Source organism: Protomyctophum bolini (assembly GCF_963924005.1).
Source record: "Protomyctophum bolini genome assembly, chromosome: 19".
NCBI lineage: Eukaryota > Metazoa > Chordata > Actinopteri > Myctophiformes > Myctophidae > Protomyctophum > Protomyctophum bolini.
In genome coordinates, this window is record NC_137880.1 from 9,582,091 (window position 1) to 9,604,272 (window position 22,182).

Below are 22,182 nucleotides of genomic sequence, written 5' to 3' on the forward strand. Positions count from 1 at the left end.
TGAACCGGTTGCTTTTTAGTGCCTGGTCTGTGTGGACAAAACACAACAACAAAGAAAGGACCACATTGTATTAAAGCAACAATTAACCACCCATGATATATAGGTTAAATTTAGATTGAATAAACAGGACAAAGAATTTCAAAATAAAACGAAATAACTCATTTTACATAATGTGTATGCACATGAGAAAGCATTTCTGTTGTAGTGTAGCTTCTGCTGTGTTTGATTTCATTCATGTTTGCCATCTATTGAAATGTATCTTAATTAATCTGGGGCCATTCTGGGGGATAGAAATCTACACAATTTAGAGTTTACTACTAGAGCAGTCCATACAGCCTATGGTCAAAGTAGAAATAGGAATATATATGTATATATATATATATATATATATATATATATATATATATATAGTAGCACTGTCAGTAAAAGTTGGTGTTTTCAAGCCAAAGTATTGTTATGTCATCAACAATAACACGCAAGACAAGCAGCACTGCAGCTATCGAGGATTTTCTTATTAGTAGCCCGCAGCTGTTTCCATGAATTGGATAGTGGTGGAGCTGGAGAACCTGTTTTGTACTTTTAAGTTGCTTAACGGTGTCCTGCATGCAAAGATGGTGAACTGAAAATAGCTCATCTACTAGCTCGTAGATCAGCTAGTTTTTTTATGGGGGAATTCTTTGCGCTAATGACATGACCAAAGTAGGTATCGGTTATTTATCGGTTATACAAAATTATCAATTACTCTCTTTTTGTATTATTAAACTTGTTTAATTCGAGGCACTCGGGTTGGTGGCGCAGTGGTAAAGCGGCTGGGCCACAACCACCTGCACGGAGGTTGCGGGTTCGAATCCGCCGTGGTGCGTGCGGCTTTGTCGAGCGTGTCTATACGAACGAACACAATGTGACCCATGTTCGGGGGAGGGAGGCCGGGCGGGGACGGGGCAGTGTGATATTTGTCACTGCACATAATGCTATACGGGCTGGGGCTGCACCCGTCAGCAGGGAATGTTGGGCGGCTACGTCCTCCCGGTGGGGCCTCCTCACTGGTGAGGTGACAACACAGCCATGTGACCAAAAAGGGGGTATAAAAAGCAAAAATAAAGCAAAACGACAAAACAATAGGTTTGATGAACCCATTTAGACCTGAGGACGATTCTACAAATGTCTAATAGACAGTTTTCTGAAGAAAAAAAACATGTTTCTATGTCAGTCGTTCTCAAACACTTTCATGTCAAGGGCCCCCAGAATTATATGCATTTGGCCACCCATCTGAAAATATGTTGTTCCAGGGAAGACTTTAGTTAAAAACGTTCGCTCTGAATATATATATTCAAAGATTTGTGCCGCAATTTTCACGATTTTTCAAAAATAGCAGACCTACAAGCTCATAGCGCGGCACTCAGTGTTTAATGATCGCATCCCTATAATCTCCAAACATTGTCCCCCGGGTTGTTTTGGAGCAGATAAAAGCGAGAGACAGCTCGTTAGGTGCTCCAACCATGTTCAGCTGGCTGGGGACAGACGACCGGCGGAAGAAGGAGCCCGAGGTCTTCCAGACGGTCAGCGATGGCCTGAAGAAGCTCTACAAGACCAAGCTGCTGCCGCTGGAGGAGAGCTACAAGTTCCACGAGTTCCACTCGCCGTCGCTGGAGGACGCCGACTTCGACAACAAGCCCATGGTGCTCCTGGTGGGCCAGTACTCCACCGGCAAGACCAGCTTCATCCGGTAAGTGTTGTGTCGTGCGACCTGCGTGAGGCCTGCCGTTGTTGTCGTCCCGCTGTTAGCGACGTTTTTTTGTTTGTTTCTACGTTCTTTATACTTTATGCTTTGTCTGTTTTATCTACAGTAGGTGGGACAAACGCACGTGTTTGTGAACCCATTGAGACCGGCGAACACACACACAAAAAAGAGAGAACGTACTGTATGTTGCTATATATATATAAGGCTACTGTAAGTATGAAATAGGGCATACATTAGCTCCAGCCAGTAACTTGTAAATCCACTCCATTAAAGGCTAAATCCTAACGCCAACCTTAATGTGTTCCTAATAGCCTGGTAATAAGCCTAACTCTTTAAACCATGAAACAAAGGTTTCTCTTCTGAGGACCAGGGCAATTGCACTCTCAATGTCTTTTATACTATACTATAGTATAGGCTACTATACTATACACATTTGGCCCTCACGCACACACACACACACACACACACACACACACACACACACACACACACACACACACACACACACACACACACACACACACACACACACACACACACACACACACACACACACACACACACACACACACACACACACACACACACACACACACACACACACACGCTAGAGAGAGAGGGACTGACACACCCTAACAGATAAGAGCTTTCTGCCTGGACTCAACAACAGAAGCCTCATTGATTGGAGGGGAATATAATGGACTAGGACACAGAGGCAAACATAGGACGATATGATAGGCTGTATAGGATTACCCTGGAAACCAGACAAATCTGCCAGGGAAGAAATAAATAAAAATCCCGGAGAGATTGGTCTGGCAACATTTCCTTCACCCCAGAGTTGTGGGTGACCAGTCACAGCCCCCACTATTCAAAGTGAGACTTTTTCAGAAAATGGTCGGGGCCAATCAGTGACTGCGTTTCAACGGCTGTCCGTACAACAGTGAAACCTCTGATTGGTTCATGTGTATATGGTGACGTAACATTCATGCTGCGGTACTTTCAAAACAACAATGGCTGCCCTCAACGCGGGTGCAAGTTTAAACGTTTACACAGAAACGATAAGAACAGTAGTTACTTCAGATATATATCCGGCATATCTCGCTCACGTATGAAGTAGAAACTATAACAGACCTTGTTAGCGTGGTATGAGGAGCGGACCGTGGCTCTGGAGTGGACTAGCGCACTGTGTGGTGACGTCAGCTTTTTGTTACGCTGATTGGCTAGAATCAGGGGTGCCCAAAAGGTCGATCATGATCTACCAGTAGATCACAAGGGCTGTGCAAGTAGATCACATGACATGCCCCTAAAAAAAAAGTATAAAAAAATATATTTTTGGCATCTGCCACTTGAATTAAGTTGACTTGATTCATTGATCGACATCAAAAAGGGCCTGTCAGCTCAAACCCACAATGCAATATTTTGTTTTCAAGAGTGTTGCTGTGCACAAACGTCCGTAGCATTACAGATAAAATACAAAAAACGACCTAACATATTCCATTTCTGCATTCCAAGTGCATTTTTCTGTATAAAAACGCCAGCGCCACTATTCCATATTTAAACTATTTCCAGCAATGGTATAATATAATTTTTTCAGTAGGTAGATCTTGTTGAGGCAGTCATTTTGAAAGTAGCTCTAAAGTCAAAAAAGTGTGGGCACTCCTGAGATGGATCTGTCTGTCAAGGCAACTACTAACGCCAACGCCAAAATGTTGGAGACCACTGGGGTAGGATATGAAATAACAGTATTCATTTAACATTTAATAGCATTCGTTTCTTGATTAGACCTATATGAACTAGAGTAACGTCAAAATGTGATGATGTTGTTTTTAGTCACTGCTCCTATGCTCTTACTCTCTGGAATTCAGTAACAGGTTTTTATCCCATCAGGGGAAGAGGCACGCTCTACTCAGACAGTTTTATATAGTTTCAGGCGTGTGCTGGGTGCAGATTCCATTTATAGAAAATTAACTAACTCCTTTATCCCAAGGGCCATTAGACTATATAATGAATCAATGGGGGCCGTGGGGGGGGGGAGACAAGGAGGGAAGGGGTTGGTCAGTTGACGTAGTTGCTTTGCTTTTTTGGTGTTGTACTTTTAACTTGTGCCTTTAACTTTAGCTGATCATGCTCTTTTTATTCTGTATGTATGTTTTTACACTGGGGCTGTTGGACAAAACTAATTTCCTTCGGGATCAATAAAGTATCTATATCTATCTATCTATCTATCTATCTATCTATCTATCTATCTATCTATCTATCTATCTATCTACCTATATATTATATCTATCTATCTATCTATCTATCTATCTATCTATCTATCTATCTACCTATATATTATATCTATCTATCTATCATGCATTATAAACATGTTTACTTATATAATGCATTAGGAACTGCTAACACATTATACATCAGTTCATAATAATTTAAGTTTCAATACCTTTTTGCAAGGATTAGCGTGAGGCAATCTCATAATATACAAGTACACCCCCTGGACATGACGCTAGATCAAGTTGTTGCAAACGAAAGGTTTTAGTGAATAGAATTAGACTCCGTTAACATTAGCTTTTAACCCATTTTGGGTTAAAAGCTGATCTACAAGCTACAAGCTCTACAAGCTCATAGCGCCCCACCGAGTGGCGCGCTACGAGCTTGTAGATTTATCTATCTGAGTTGCTCGTTGCATGCTGAAAACAGAATGACAGGATCAGAGGCAGTGGTATATCTAAAGGTCAGAGTCCAATCAGCCTGATTGGCTGATTGCATTATAGGCAGGCTGGCTGGAAGTGCTCACACTCAAGCTGTGAATGGCAGGATGTTTGTGCATCCCCAGCAATAAAGATGAAAGTGTGTGTTTGTGTGAGAGCTAGAGAGAGAGAGAGAGAGAGAGAGAGAGAGAGAGATCTTTCTGTTTGGGATTTAGAGCTTAGATGCTTAGAGCTACAATACGTTGTGGAGAGACTTGTGTACTTTTCACTAGTTTTGGTCCCCTCTTTTTGGGTCTCGAGCTGAAAAGTTTGGGAACCACTGATCTAACCAGCCACAACACTACTATGCTGGTTATCGCTATACATAAATCATAAATAATTATAGCCTATGCCTTATTTCATCCCATCATGCCATCTTTCTTTTTGAATCTGGGACTCAAGCTAAATAAAATCCTTTAAAAAATGTCTTCTAAATCCTGACAGGATGCCAAAAATATATGTAATTGGCCACCGACACTATATATGTTATTCCAGGAACCCCTCAGAAGCAAAGATTTGAGTTAAAAACGTTCGCTCTGAAAGAATATATATATTCAAAGATTTTCACGATTTAAAAAAAATAGCTCATAGCGTGGCACTCGGTGCCACGCTATGAGCTTGTAGATCTGCTATTTTTCAATAGCTAAAGCATAACATTATGCTTTAAAAACACCCACAGGCGTTCCCCGCCTCAAAATGGGTTAAAGCACATGACCCGGGCACCAGGGCTCATTAACCCATTCTGACCGGGCACCCATTTTGGTGTTGGCATCATGTTATGCTTTAGCTATTGAAAAATAGCAGATCTACAAGCTCATATCGCGCCACCGAGTGGCGCGATACGAGCTTGTAGGTCTGCTATTTTTGAAAAATTCGAAGAACGACTGACATTTTTAGAATCTGATCTCAGGTCAGAATGGGTTAATCAGACCAGTGTGTGTCCCGTGGAAACCTCGTATGAATCTGATCTCAGGTCAGAATGGGTTAAAACGTGCTCTTTTCGTGTGGGAAACCCTTGCTTGGATCCTTCCCTGACCCCGCGGCCTATAAGAACCCCGGCCTTTCCTCGATGGCTCATTATTCTCGTCAAAGAGTTCCTACTAGTACGCCAAACAGCTGCTGTCGTCTCGTCGGCCCTCCACTTTTGTTTACGTTGCTGCTTTTAGAGGCGCATCCAATATGGAGCACCACTGATACAGAAACATAGGTATTTCAGAAAACTGTCAGAATTTAGAACATCTCAACCATTACTCATGACTCTGGTCTCAGCCACCGCCGTGGATATTTTGACATTCAGTTTTTTATTTTATTTTATGTTATGTTGCCACTACTGTTGGAGCAGCCATAAACTACACAGGTTCATGTCGGTGTTCTGGGCATCTTTGTAATGTTAGTGTTAGTAAAAAGCAGGTAAAAGAGTAACGTTTTAGGCAGACTAACATCAGTCACTCTGCCATTCACTATAGTAGAAGAGGTGCCTGGTGAGGGTTTAAACCCTGCAGCTACGTCGAGTCCGCCTACAGGAAATACGTAAGCTGCGACCATGAGATCCGTTCCTGGATTCGTCTATAGGAGCGTCTATTGGGAAACGCTCGATGTCACTTCCGGTTGGTGCGTCATCAAATATGTTCCCCCTCAATTTCAATAGACGGGAGGCAAAAACAGTGGGATCCTCCCGCCGGTGTTTTGGTTAGATGCTATGCTATCTATGTGTCACCTTGAAATGGGCCCTGAAGCTGCAAATCGCTGGGCACACCGATTGACTGGTTCCAACTGACCCTCAGGCTCTCAAAGTGTTACCCTCCCGGTCTGACTGTACCAGCTTCCAAGCAGACAGACCGTTTTTACTTAGCAACAGACACAGACTTGTGGACTAGCAGCAGTAAACCTGTCAGTGTTCATTTATCATACCTCAGCGAGTGTATTCTTTACACTCTCAGAGTTAAATTGTGTGTACGTGATGTGTTTTCTGTTGCAGTAAGTGTTAAATATATAGCTCTATTTCCCCGTTAGTAGTCATTGCTGTATAGAGTGTTTGCTCACTAAAAGGAGTCTCCCTATAGATCTTCAGTGAACTGAAAATACATAATACAGTCTCATCCAATCAGGAGAGAGTAGGGTACAGGATAGACAAGTGGAATGGGCAGCCCGTGTCAGGAATCAACACGATTTTGGTAGGACCCAAATGCAGGACACGAGGCAGTGCTGACCATAGATATTAAAAAAATATATAGATACAGTAGGAAGAGGCGTCTATATACCTTTACATGTCTACGGTGCTGACAGTCTGAACATTTATTCACTAACATACCACAGAAATACAACTCCCAAGATCATACAGAGGAAGCTAACACTCTGGTTACAAACTGGCAAAGAGGAATAGAACCATAGAGTTCTAAAGGATAAGTGCCCCGTCCCCCTGCTATTCATTCCGATGGAAGTCGGAAGTGTTCGATGTTAAACCCCAGCTGCACGGGGTTTCCACCTTTTAGGATTTCACTGAGAACACACTGGGCCCTATTTTTGCCAATGCCTTACCCCATATCCCTAAGATTTCCGAAAAACATAATTAAATTGTTCAACTAGAGTCTAGTACTAGACATTCCACATTGACACGTTGTGAGCTTGTAGATCGGCTATTTGAACTATAAAGTGACATGTGAAATAGGGCCCACAGAGTGCCACACACTGCTGCCCAGAGGAGCCCAATCTGAGCTCATGCAGGGCTGTGTACTGTACTGTACTGTACTGTACTGTACTGTACTGTACTGTACTGTAATGGGCCCTGAGGCATGCGCGCACGCATGCACGCACGCACGCACGCACGCACACAGGAAGCTGTGGGAATGCTGTCCCTTCACAACGTTGACACCATGTCCCCTCTGTGGCCATGCCGAGGGCCAAGACTTTAGTTCTATAGTGGTAAGAAGTCCACACCACAGGAAGAAGGGGGGGGGGGGGGGTCGTCTGACAACAACCAAGAACATGAGAAAACCTCTCCTTGACCAGTTTGATGTGCCGCTCTTGCTTTTTCCCCCCTTTTGGCCTAATTTGTCACAGTGTACTTTAAAACGTTTTCTACCACAAACGTTGATTAAACCTAAGCGTCTCCCTCTATTATATTGGGCAGATCTACAAGCTATGACTATTTTTGTCGTTTATCGTTTCATCTTCATTTGTTTTAGTGTTTTAAATCACAGTTTTCAGCGGGTGTTCTCTTTGCGCCTATACCTTGCAGGCTACACCTACATGTACCATGACACATGTGACGCATCATGGGTGGGTGAATGAATGGTGACTGTATCCTTGAACAGAACACTAGGCCCATAAAAATTAAACACTTCAAGCTTAATCAAACAAATATGCACTCGCTGCGTGACATGCTCAATGACATTCTGTGGTCAAGGAAAACAAACGCCAAGGAGCCAAACGGCATCGTAGCCATATCTTAGCCCACCTTTCCCGTCTCTCTCTCTCTCTCTGGTTGCTGTTGCTGGTAACAAGGCAGAAATGCCACACACTACAACACTAAGCCTACAACCTTAGAAACGTTTGGATAAATGGAACAAATCACGTCACGATGTTGTTCCACCTACACGCGTTTCTGGGCCTGTAGTGGGTTACCTGTTCTCAGACATACTCACTGAGTTGGCAGAGTTTTTGAGCGGTGCACACCGCACCAATGACTGGCCGCGTGTTACCCTAATTATGTATGTCGGTTTGGAGCAGGAACAGCTGCAATACCGCTGGGCGACCTATACCTTCAAGTGGCGCTGTTGAGCTTCACACTGTGCACTATAACATTTACAATAGCACAGTACAGAACAGTACAGTGACTGAGTACAGTACAGTACCGTGTACATTACAGACTACTGTACAGTACAGTAACCACCACAATACAAGTATAGTTGCATAACGGGTCCATTTGGTTCCATGTGTACACTCTCAGAGTTAAATTATCATTGATTTTACAATATAAATTGGGGGTCCAAGAGATAGAAATGCCATTGAATGGGGGGTCCGTAGACTAATGCATGTCACACTGGGGGGTCCTTGAAATTAAACGTGTTGAGAATCACTGCTAGAGCCGTAAAAAACGTATCTTATGGGGTCCCCATGGCATATCTCTTCAAATGGGGGTCCGTGGGCTAATTAGTGTCAATTTGGGGGTCCTTGACATGAAAAAGTTTGGGAACCACTGCTGTAAAATAACCTTTTCATCAACGGCACCCCTGAATTAACATTGTTACTTTATAGCATCTTCTATCATATTAACGGTACGTAAATATGTAAATAATAATAGTAATGAGGGAAAACTGGAGAGAATATTTGTTTCCATTAGGACAATCACTTTCATACCCATGGCGTTTAACCACTTGAACCCCTGCAGCTTTCCTATTCTGGGGGGAATAAAACATAGCAGGTCTACAAGCTCACGACGCGTTGTGAGCTGTGAAGAGGCTCGGTGTACTTCTATGGCTGAAAGAGAACGTCTAAGTCGGGTCCGTTTTACTATGTATAATAGAGAGTCTTAAAGTGGTTAAAGTGAGGCGACATCGACACGTTCCAAATATTATCGAAGTATTCCGAGGCACCCACTTTGAGAAGCCCTATATGCACATACTGTGTGTGTATACTGTACACATACTATGTGATATGCAGTAGGGCTTCATGTAGGGCTTTTTCTGCCTTTATTGACAGGTTGAAAGTAGACTGACAGGAAATGGGGAGAGAGATGGGGGGGGGGGGGGGAGAGACACACGGCAAAGGCCATCGGGATCGGCACGCCGTCAGGCTGGCTCAGCAGCCTATAGGAGCCCAGACGGTTGAGCTAACCGTCCGGGGCCATGTAGGGACTTTCTAAGCCTAATGGTTGTGCAGTATTTTTCATGTCAAGGACCCCCAAAATGATCTGTATTTGGCTAACCGACGCCCCATCTCCAAAATATTGAGTGCCAGCTATACCAAGGGACCCCCAGGAGCAAGGATGTCAGTTGTGGAAAATGATAGCCGATCTAGAAATTATACTTGATGACGAAATTCAGTGAAATAATATAGCACTTCATTTCGACATGGGATTGTCTCTCTTCACCAGCTCAGGGCTAATGGTCGGATAGAGTGTTTCTGGCATGCGATGGTAACAACTCTGTGTGTGTGTGTGTGTGTGTGTGTGTGTGTGTGTGTGTGTGTGTGTGTGTGTCACACACAGAGACACACTAACAGCTGGGTGTCGGACCTCTTTTGAACTGTGTGACTGATGCTAATGAGTCCCCTCTCCAGTACATGTATGTGTGCAAGCGCACATGCACACACATGCACACACACACACACACACGATGTGTATAGTGGTTGAGGCCCACATTATGCTGGGCTTGTTCTCTCTCTCTCTCTCTCTCTCTCTCTCTCTCTCTCTCTCTCTCTCTCTCTCTCTCTCTCTCTCTCTCTATAAAATCGCCTGTTCGGGTGGAAGCCTCATATATCCCAAACTGTTTCTAGCAGTAGCAGATCTACAAGCTGCTCTGCTATACTCTTGATGCTTCTGTGTGGCGTTGTAGAGCAGTGGTTTTCAACCCTTTTCATATCCAGGCCCATTATTTATTTGGCATTTGAGCCCACGGACCAGCATGTGATGAGATTTTTACCAATGCAGACCCAAAAACGTAGAATATTTCGGATACCATTTTTGTCCACAATGCCATGCTGTATTGATTTTGGTATACCATATGGGAGAACATTGATCACAATTGTGGAGACTTCATGTAAATTTAGTAATGGAGATGTTTAAACGCCTTTTGGTGTTTTAAACATTATGTTATCATTTAGCTATTGAAAAATAGCAGATCTACAAGCTCATAGCGTGCCACCGAATGGCGCGCTATGAACTTGTCGGTCTGCTATTTTTGAAAAATCGTTAAAATGTGCCTCAAATCTTTCAGAAAATTGTTGATTTAGAAAACATTTTTTATTTTTTATTTCGACGTCAGGCCTGAATGGGTTAACAATAGCGTATAAAATGAAACCAAATGGACCTGCATGCAGGGACCATTTGTTTTCATTTTTTAAAGACCAACTCTCCATCATTTAGCTGAAGACCACTGTTGTTCAGTGCTGTAGTGTCAACCCCCAAGTACGTCGGTTGTACATTTAAACACAAAAAGTTAAAATGGTGTTAAGAGGTTTCTGCCTCTCTCTCCTCACTCCTTCTCAACCTCTCTCGCCCCCGGTGACATTGTGACAGGCCGATGCAGAATGCATGAAATGCTGCGTGTCCTTGAGTCAGAGCTGCATGCCGTCATATTAACTCACTTTTCGCCAGTGGTCTAAAGTAACTAAGTGCATATACTCAAGTACTGTACTGTACTGTACTGTACTGACTGGCCAGGACAGCGTTTCTCTGCATCATCGTGCTGTGACATCATCACTTATCTCCGACCTATAGGCTACTCTCTATGTCCGACCTACACAGATCACGCTACAGTGTCGCACTAAAGCGGTGGTTCTCAACCAGTGGTCCGGGGACCACCAGTGGTCCTTGAGGGGGATTCCAGATGGTCCCCACTAGCTAAATGATGGTAGTTGTTAACAAAATATATATAGATCTTTAACTCTCCAGAGTTACATTATTGTTTAAACATCTGCATTACTTAATTTTACAAGGACTCTACATACTATATAGGGTATGCGCATGCATAAAGTGAATGGCAAAGTGATTGACAAAGTGAATTTAATGTTGTTTAAATTTAATTAATCAAATAGGACTTTTCTGTTTGGACGTACAGTATGGGACTGTCAAGGCCAGAAAGTAGTTTTTTTGCCACTCAGTAGCCACGCACGCACATATACCCTCTATTAGAGAATGTAGAAGAGTTGTTATTTTGATTAAAACCTGTTATCTCTCCTTACGGTACCACATCATACTGCATGGAAGCACTGTGGACTAAATCCAACGACAACTAAATATTCAACGGTTTGGGTCTGAGGGTGCTGCTTACTGTCCTGAAATGACAAATAAATAATGGACCTTGATATGGAAACACTGCACTAAGGCGTCACACTACAGCTGCTTTTGAATTTGAATCCTGAATTTGAATCCTGGATTTGAATTCTGAGAGTAGGGATGGGAATTATCGATGAATGCATTAATAGTTAATTGATACGTTTTGATCAGCTTATCGATTGATTAACCGGTCAGTTGATAAGCGGCGTTTAAAAAAAAAGAAATCGGATAATCTTAATTTCCCTCAACGTCTAACATCAAAATCTGCACTTTGCGGATATACAGAAATAATACAAAAGGGATATTATATATATTCCATAATCAAATAGTTATTTGACCATTTGCGATACAGCGCCAGGCAATGGCATCTTTGTATGAGAAATAGAATCAAATGTCACATCGCGTGCAAAAGCAGAGACGTTTCGATTAATTTCATCCCTACCTGAGAGGTATCCGTTTTGGATATGTGAGGTTTGCATCCGACAGAGACAGCCTATAAAAATAGGGCTTTAAGCTTTGGTGCTTCAACAATTATTAGAAACAAGCCAATGAAATATATCTAGTCTGACTTACCGGTAATAAATAATATATAAAATACATTTGTCAGGGCTGGTACTGTATTATGGTAGCCTAAAACACATTCACAGGCAACTCACGTTCACAAACTTCACATATACAGTAGATGTGTCTATGTGCACGCCGATGAAACGCACAATCAACGCCCATGTCTCCACACACACACACACAGACACACACACACACACACACACACACACACACACACACACACACACACACACAAATACATATTTGTAGATATACGTATAGTTGTGCATACGTACATAAGTACTGTAGGCTACCGCACATCAAGATGGCACCGCCAGGCACTGATCGCTCCCTAGTGTGTGTGTGTGTGTGTGTGTGTGTGTGTGTGTGTGTGTAGAGAAGATGTATCAGGGATTTTAACCCCTACATCTGCTCGGAGTTTAAACGCAGGCATACATCAGTTGCAATGGAAATTTATGGCCCCCCTTTAGCAGTAAATCGCTCCCCTAAATCACTATTTTTTTTCTCTTTTTCGGTCAGTTCTTTTTTTCCGCACAGCGATGGAATGCTGCGTGAACACCCATTAGACGAACACCCTCGTACGCCCACGGCAGAACATCAATCTCTATTTGCACGTGCTCTGATGTCGACTGGATGAGCGCCATGACGCCCTCCAACCTCTCAACGCCAATGAGGCTCAGACGGATGAGCTGAGATTCAGGGGTGGAAAGTCCCATTCTGTACTTAATTAAAAGTATATCGATACTGCAATGTTGAAATGCTCCGTTGCAGGTCAAAGTCCGAGTAGTACAAGTATTGGTATCAAAATGTACTAAAAGTAAAGTTGAAAGTACTCAAAAGTAATTAGTAACTCAAGTTTTCAAATGGTAAAAGTAAAATCTTTGCCTCTGAGACGTAGTGAAGCAGAAAAGGATATAGAAAACACAAGTAAAGTAAAAGTACCACAAGATTGTACTTAGTTACTTTCCACCACTGCTGAGATTAACACAAGATGTGTTCTTGCACCACTGCCTCATACCCCCAACTGTCATATTTAAGCAATATTACACGAGAGGAGGTGCTTTAACGTCATTTATGCACGCCTGCGATGCTGCAGGAACTCTGAAAGCGACGCAGAGGTGCTTTAATGACGTTAAACCACCCCCTTGAGTGTAATATTGCAATTATACAACAGTTAAGTTACCCTTAAAACTAAGATAATCGCAAAAAAATACATATTTTTTTAATGACAGATGTAGCCACTATGACCACAAATGTCCCAAGAAACTAGCTAGCCTAGCAGTAGCCTCAATACCCAGGCTTTCATTTCGTCTGTGCGAAAGATGAAAAGCCTAGCAGCAACCCCAGTCTGCTGCGCTCTGGGAGAACAGAGCAAGCTGAGTTATTTGTTTTGATTAGGCGTTCCATGATGCTGGTTTGAAGCGCGGCTATAGAAGGCTGTTTCAACCAATCCGATTGCTTCCTCGAAACGACCTGTTGTATAATGTGACTTATTAAACCTCAAACTGTGACTTGAAGACGGGGACTAATAAGTACTTTGGTCGCCCCCATGGTAACAACATGCCCTCCCCTCCCCTCCCCTCCCCTCCCCTCCCCTCCCCTCCCCTCCCCTCCCTTCCCCCAGATACCTGTTGGAGCAGGACTTCCCCGGCATGCGCATCGGCCCGGAGCCCACCACGGACTCCTTCATCGCCGTGATGCACGGAGACACGGAGGGCATCATCCCTGGCAACGCCCTGGTGGTCGACCCCAAGAAGCCCTTCAGGAAGCTCAACGCCTTCGGAAATGCCTTCCTCAACAGGTAGCGGCACACACACACACACACACACACACACACACACACACAATTTAAGTCATATATATTTCTCGTAGAATGAATAGGCCCATATTGATAATTGCTGATGTACAAGTTCTCAACGCCTCGAGATGCAACGTGTTGTGAGCTTGTAGATCAGCTATTCTCGTAGTTTGCTTCTCATAACTTTTTGACCTCACACAGAGAACATTATCAAGAGAGAGATGTAAATAGAGGGACAGCAATGTAGTGTGTGTGCGTGTGTGTGTGTGTGTGTGTGTGCGTGTGTGTGTGTGTGTGTGTGTGTGTGTGTGAGAGAGTGTGAAAGAGTGTGAAAGAGTGAGTGAGTGAGAGAGAGAATCCTCACTACAGCCCTACATTCCTGTGTGATTGAATTTCCCTCTGTTCGCTGGTCAGGGTTTCCCTTGTTAAAAAGGGACCCTGTGTGCGTGCGTGCGTACACGAGTGAGTGCACGAGTGAGTGAGTCAGTGTCATCCAGTCTTTCCTCCTCCTGGGGAAAAGACAAACTGTTGAATATCCTTCGTCTCTGTTCTTGTTGTTGTGTAACATTCTGTCAGAGTGTGTGTGTGTGTGTGTGTGTGTGGGGGGGGGGGGGGGTCAATTATTTGTGGTTCTCAAACATTCTCATGTCAAGGCCCCCCCAAATTTTGGCCACAGACACACACCCCCACCCTGGGATGATATGTCCAATATAAGTGTTTTTACGTTTACACGTTTAAAAGGTTCTACAAAATGTTTCAAAAACCTCCCAAAAAGTAAGTGAGGGGCGGTAATATATTAAAGTCTAACTCATGTTGATTAGGTGACGTAATGTTTATGTGAAACAAACGGTGCCAACACAAACATTAAATGCCATTAACAATAAAGAGACAATACGACGTAATGAGTTACAAAATGACGTAAGTTTTCCGTTCATGGTCAACGGTGTTTATTAAACAAACTAAAACTAAAGACAAACATTAAAGCTGTATAGCGGCCCTCAGAAATCAGACCTGTCTGAAGCGAGTGGTGCAACAGCGCCCCCTGTTGGTACCCTAAACATAGGGACATACAGACATTGCTGTTCCTTGGAGTGGTTGCACCGCACAAAAAAAAACCAATGTGTGGCAATGTGAGCGAGTCTCTGCTATATCGTTGAATAGCTGAAGCACAACATAGAGAAAGAGGTTCAATATCAGGTCATTTTGCTGGAACCCAACCCCCTTAAGGACCGGACCGCACTTTGCGAACCGCTGTCTTTGGCGACATCTAGCCTGTTAGTATTTACACAGCTGGGGGAAACGAGGGTGGGCATGGGGGGGGTGTGTGTGTGGGATATTGTGGGATGGAAAAATGTTTTGGAGAACAGACAGTATCCATGTTCTGTCTCTGCCCTCATCATGACTCTGTCAATGCAATGCCGTTCCGTTCCAAGTGGATTTATTGACATGGGTTAACCCCCCCCAAAATATCTTAACTCAATCAGCGCCGGGATTTCTTTCAAAATAGAAGCTCGGGGTTGCCGGGAAGATGTGGCCGCTTTTACTCTGTATAAAGCCACCCAAAAGAGAGATTAGACGTTTGCCCGGGACCCAAACTAGCAGAGAATAGCAGATCTACACAAGTGCACAAGGCTCCGCTCTGCGCCACATTGCGAGCTTGTAGATCGGCTATTTTAACAAATAGTTAAAAATAAATAAATATGGAATTTCTTAGATTTGTTTGTTTGTTTTAAAAATTAAAAAAAAAATATATATATATTTTTTTACTTAAAACACTTTTCAAATAGACTATGGAGAAAAGGGATTTTTACTCGAGTCGTGACCCATACAAATTGGTCCGTGACCCACAAATCAGTCCCGACCCACTGTTTGGGAGACAGTGCTATACTATCCATCTACGACCGCCCCCATCTGCCCCCGCAACCCCGTCGCGTTGCGGGGGCAACAGCTCCTAGCCTGACACGCAGTCTGAATTCTCATTTCGTTTCACTTCATTATTCAGACTGAAAGCCCTCCCCACGGCAACAGTTTATGGGATGGGCGTTGTCAAAGCGGCAGCCTTCGGTGATTGGTTCTTACCAACCAATCAGAATAGTAGGAAAGCAGATGACGTCGTTGTCAATCATGAGGCTATGGCTAACCCTCTGGAGAGACGCTCGAGAGGCATCCTTACTAGATGCCCGAACCACATAAAACTATCTCCTTTCCCAGCGAAGAAGCAACGGGTCTCTACTCCGAGTCTCTCTCGCGCATGCCTGAACCTCTCACCCTATACGCCAGCGAATGAGGAAACAATGCACTGCATGAACAGAGCAGTGTGAAGCGCCGCAATACATGCTACTTCCGACCAAATTTCCAGAAAGGGAGGTCATATAACTTCTCCGGTGTGTGTGTGTGTGTGTGTGTGTGTGTGTGTGTGTGTGTGTGTGTGTGTGCGTGCGTGTGTGTATGTGTGTATGTATCTAGGTTTGTGTGTGCCCAGCTGCCCAACCCTGTGCTGGAAAGCATCAGTGTGATTGACACGCCAGGTATCCTATCAGGAGAGAAGCAGAGAATCAGCAGAGGTATGGCGCGCACACACACACACACACACACACACACACACACACACACACACACACACACACACACACGGTTCAACATTTCATCTTTAAGCCTCTATAACCTTGAAGCCATGTTTTAATTGCACCCAAAATAGCCAATCTGCAAGCTCACTGTGGGCTTGCAGATCAGGCTTATTTGGGCGCACGACAGCAGTGACACACCTAAGTATAAATCAAGCCTACAGTAGTAGTCAGGGGATTACACAAATCTGGGAATGAATTCCTTACCAATGCATTTCTTCACCAATGTGTTTGTAAAAGGTGTCCAGTAAGACATCTCACAAAGACTGAAATGTTGTTTCCCCCTAGGGGAATCTGTGACAGCTGCTGAAAGTTGGGACATCATTAATAACCTTATGTAGGCAACATTTACAAATTTCCATTCTGCTTTAAGTTGCTGAATTGATTCTGAATCCATTGCAACACAAATTAGCCCAAGGAGTGTTTTTCGTGCATAGAAAATGCATGCAAAAGTCATGAAAAAACCCTAGTTTGACCCTTCACATGCTACAGAATTAAAATGTGAAAATGTTGCCTGCATTATGGGTTATTAATGTTGCAGTTGTCACAGATATTCTCCTAAGGGGGTTGGATTCCAGCAAAACTACCATTTGTCACATTTCTCCAATTATGTGTGGGGACACATGGACCTCACAAGTACTGTAATACACATACTGTAGTAAAAATGTAGTAACACACACACACACACACACACACACAACCGTATACTGTAGGAGAGCACAAAGAGAGTGTGTGTGTGTGTGTGTGTGTGTGTGTGTGTGTGTGTGTGTGTGTGCTTGTGTGTGTGTGTGTGTGTGTGTGTGTGTGTGTGTGTCTGTGTGTGTGTGTGTGTGTGTGTGTGTGTGTGTGTGTGTGTGTGTGTTCGTGTGTTCTCGTTCACGGGCGCGAGGATGCTTTATGCTTTATTCACAGGAGAGAAAAGAAGTCGTGGCACAGAAATGCTTTGAAGCGCACACACACACACACACACACACTTATAAATATGCATATGCCATCCGTTAACTAACTGTACTTTAAAGCCGTTTGTGTCCGAGCATAGGCATGGTGACGCCCCGCCTGTCTGTGATTGGCCTATACCGACACTGCCTGTCTTGACTGTCCTGCTGGATAGTCTGATGCGAGGTTACTCTGTGGTGGAAAATGATTCAAGTAGTACGGTATGATACAAGAGAATGCTATAACTTGTACGTAAGAGGCAAACTAATATTGTTTATTGCCTTTTGCTTTGATGGAATAATTGATTGAACATGCACGCCATAATATGATTTGATTTGGGTGTGTTTGTGTTGATTGTGTAAACTTGAAACATTATTGTACTAAAAATAGATATATTTTCCCTTCATCTTTATCAATTTGAGTGTAATAGTATTAGTTTACTATAATTAGATTAATACACGATAATCAGCACTAGCACACCCAAATCAAATCATAGTACTTATTCAATCAAAGCAAACGGCATATATGTAACAATATCAGTTTGCCTCTTCTACAAAAATAAAACGTACAAGTTAGTTACAGGGCTGCATTCTGTCGCGCGTGCCAAGCTGTCATTCTCTTGTTGTATTATTTATTTCTCAATCTCACCACGGAGTAACCTCGCGTCTATAGACGGTCAAGACGGGCAGTGTCAGTAGACCAATCACAGGCAGAGCTTTTTTAACACTTAATTTAACCAAAGAAACTCACTTACCCTACCTTTAAGACTACTTACCATAAGTGTATTGGCTACTTTGTTGTATGACGAGCCATTGCACTCCGAAAATAGCAGATCTGCAAGCTCATAACACGTCGAGGACGCGACGCAGGTTGAGCTTGTAGATTGGCTATGTTGGAGGAGGTGTGTAGTAGCCTACGCGTGTGCGTATAGTTATACCCCATTGAGACCGGGAGCGCATCTCTGTCACCTTATAACTTTTAACCACTCTAACCATAAACCTTAGCTGTTGATCTACAAGCTCATAGCGCGGCACCGCTCACCGTGCTACGAGCTGTTCGATCTGCAATTTATTTTTAATCGTGAAAATGTGTTGCAAATCTTTGAATATATACTGGTATTCTTTCACAGCGAAACATTTTCAACTCAAATATTTGCTTCTGGCGGACCCTGGAACTGGAACAACAATATTTTCAGATGGGGGGGTCGGCGGCCAATTGCATCCTTGACATGAAATAGTTTGAGAACCACTGATATAAAACACAGTTTTTTTTTTTGTAGAATACTTTCAAGATTTAGAAGACATAGACATAGAATCAGATCAGAATCAGATCCTCATGTCTAATGGGTTAAGCCACAGGTGCTGGGCACACCTCGCCCCAATGAATGAAAATGAACGAATATGCACAATAAATGTGTCACGTCAGTCATATAATAATGTAATAAAGGACATAATCGGCAACATACCGTAGCGTTCACTCACACACCCGGCATGCATTGCACAGTGACAGCTGACAACGGAAAGCTTGCGGTCACGGTGCGATGCACCTTTATGACCTAATCCGGAGAATGATGTGTGCTGTGCACTTCTATACAATAGTATAGCCTACACTACAGCGACTGGACTGTCGACTGGACATGACCCACTGTCTACTTTCCTATACTGCTTATTCCTGTGCATGTGTGTCTTTGACCGACCGACCAACCACAGTATTCGGTGCGATTGGAAGCGAACCGAGACCCCTGTTTTTTGGGGGTTTTTTTTGTGAATTAGATATATATATATTTTTTAATGCGCACTAGCATTCGAATGAGCGTTCACACCTGCCCAAACGAAGTGCCCTTTCCGACAATACATCGTTTTACTCGCAGTGAAACGTCCTGGTGTGAAATTCGACCGGACCGATTCCTCTGTGTGCGTGCGACGCGTGTGCCGGAGTACTCTTTGGTCTGCAGAGTACACAGATGTGATGTCACTTGATCACATGACATGACCCCAAGTTCTAGACCTCCATTTCTAGGCTAAACAAAAAGCGGGGGGGGGGGGGGGGGGGGTTTTGGTGTTAGCATTATGTTATGCTTTTAAAGCTATTGAAAAATAGCAGAACGACTGACATAGAAACATAGCTTTTTCAGAAAACTGTCAGGATGTAGAAGACATTTTTCAAAATGTCATGTTAATGGCATAGTTCAATGTTGAAAATTAGTGGTATTCCCCTCTAAGGTGTTACGGAAGCCCAGGTTTGCTTTGGTAACAGCTTTAAGCTCATTTGTATTGTTACAAATCTAGTGTCTCCAGTCACACCTTCCTCTTGACAATACAACCCAGATGCTCTGTGGGGTTCAGGTCAGACCTGTTGGCTGGTCAGTTAAGCACAATAATACTATCATGATCAGTAGTAGTCTTGGCACTGTGGGCAGGTGCCAAATAATCCTGCTGGAAAGGAAAATCAGCATCTCCATACAGCTTGTCAACATAAGTAAGTAAGTAGCCTTGCCATAGGGCAGGAGCCTATCTCCTGTTTCTGTAGCGTGAGGCAGCTTGATGTACAAGTACACCCCCTGGACATGACGCTAGTATGTCGCAGGGACTTACCCCCAATCCAACCCTTGATGCTGAGTGTCAAGCAGGGAGGCACTGGGTCCCATTTTTAGAGTCTTTGGTATGACCCGGCCGGGGATCGAACCCCCGACCTCCCAGTCTCAGGGCGGACACTCTAACCACAAGGCCACTGAGCTTGTCAACATAGAGAAGCACAAAGTGCCTTAAAATAGATAGGTAGATGCCTGTGTTGACTCCACTCCAGTGTGAAGTATTCACTGTCAGTGGACCAACAACAGCCGATAACATGGGCCCCAAATCACCACTGTGTGTATTATCAATTCCAGAGACAACACAACCATCTATTAGGGTATTTTACAGCACTGTGTGGCCCCATACATTGACAAGCTTTATGCATATACTGATGTCCTTTTCCAGCAGCACATGGCACCTGACCACAGAGCCAACACTACTAGTAACAGGTGTACTGACTGACTATGGTGCTTAACTGACCAGCCAACTGACATGACCTGAAACCCACAGACAATCTATACGATTTATTGTCAAGAGGAAGTTGTGAGCATACTTATTTACACGCAGCTCGTCAGTGGGTGCAGGGCCAATAAAGTAATAGGTAGGGCCCGCTTTTTGGTAAAGGATGACTTTATTGAAAAAAAAGAAAAACGACAACGTTTCGATCTTAATGGATCTTCGTCAGGCCAGTATCTGACCTGACGAAGATCCATTAAGATCGAAACGATTCAACAACACAAATGAGCTTACGGCTGCTATCAAAGCAAACCTGCATGGCCTTCCATAACACCTCAACAGTGTCACAGGCGTATCACCTCCATGCCACGCCCCATTGATGAAATCATATTTGTTTAAAAGTAGCCCAGACCAACACTTGGTATTAGTGGACTAAAATGTACGTAGGAAACAAAAAAGGGGATATTTTCTCGTGACCCATAAAAGTCTGTGGTAGATTGTGAAACATTTTGCCTAATGACATGCCCACAATACTGACTCTAGGTGTAAAAAAAGATTGAGATAGTTCCAAAACATCCAGGCATCCCTTTGGTTGCATGTGATACTGTTTCCACCAGGCAGTTCAAAGTGTCTGAACCATTTAGCATTCCCAAGCTAACTGCCAGCATTACCATACCAACAGCTAACCTCCACAAAAGGCCTGTGATAATTAAGGACTTGCATCTCTCTCTCTCTCTCTCTCTCTCATTAACTCACTCTCCCTACTGTACCTCTCACCGTTTGTCTCTCTTCCTATCTGTCTGTCTGTCTGTCTGTCTGTCTGTCTGTCTGTCTGTCTGTCTGTCTGTCTTGTTTCTTAACCCTGTCTGTCTGTCTATGTCTGTCTTCTTACACTTTTGCACTTGAAGGGGGTGGATTTTGGACTATATCGTAAAAATGTAATGCGCAAATGGGGTATGGAAACACAAAATGTTTCTAATTAGAACGCATTGAACTCGCATTATATCGCTTTTGAACAGTTGTGAAGTGAGCGGTGTAACTATACTGTAACTGTTATACTGTACTGATGTACTGGTACTGTAGTCAGTGTGAAGCGCAACAGCAACACTTAGGCCCAGACAGACAGACAGACACAGACAGAAAAAGACTGGTGTTACACTAAAAACTCTGCTTCCCATCATGCACCTGTGCACAGTGTGAAGCTCAAGAGCGCCACTTTCGCACCTGTTGATACCCTAAACAGACAGACAGACAGACAGACAGACAGACAGACAGGCAGGCAGACAGGCAGACAGATAGACACACAAAGCTCAAAAACATGCGATGTGGTCCTCCTTGGCACGAAAAAGTTTGAGAACTACTGATTTAGAAGGCATTTGTAGAATTTATGTGGGGACACTTACTGAGGGGCCAAACTCTACTTTCTAGTTTCTGGCCTTGACGGCCCATACATCGAAACAGAAAAGTCCTATCTGATTGCATTAAACGACGGTAAACTCACTTTGCCACTCACTTCATGCATGCGCATATATACCCTCTATAAACTAATAATGGTTAAAATAATACGCTGAAATTAGGGGTGGGCGATATCGTGAGAAATATCGACGATACATACAGTACAGTGTGTGAATAAACAGTGATTCAGTGAACAACATGATTTGCAGTTTCTATACCTTAAGGCATAATTTATACATCTGTAGAACGATGGTTTCGTTTGCCAAAAGTATTTTGGTCTAAATGCTT

The 22,182-nt window shown here is 43.4% G+C and overlaps 2 protein-coding genes across 2 annotated transcripts in view; both read left to right on the top strand.

The window, feature by feature from the left end:
• Window positions 1-22,182, top strand: part of il20ra (interleukin 20 receptor, alpha) — a 103,161-nt gene that overhangs the window by 14,613 nt on the left and 66,366 nt on the right. The gene's annotated exons all lie outside the window — the stretch shown is intronic.
• LOC308334789 (EH domain-containing protein 3) overlaps window positions 1-22,182 on the top strand; it is a 39,338-nt gene that overhangs the window by 748 nt on the left and 16,408 nt on the right. The window contains exons 2-4 of the mRNA XM_080791616.1: window positions 1,464-1,726; window positions 13,677-13,853; window positions 16,317-16,414. Of these exons, the coding sequence (XP_080647742.1) occupies window positions 1,500-1,726; window positions 13,677-13,853; window positions 16,317-16,414 (502 nt within the window). The 5' untranslated portion in view covers window positions 1,464-1,499. The remainder of the gene's footprint in view (window positions 1-1,463; window positions 1,727-13,676; window positions 13,854-16,316; window positions 16,415-22,182) is intronic.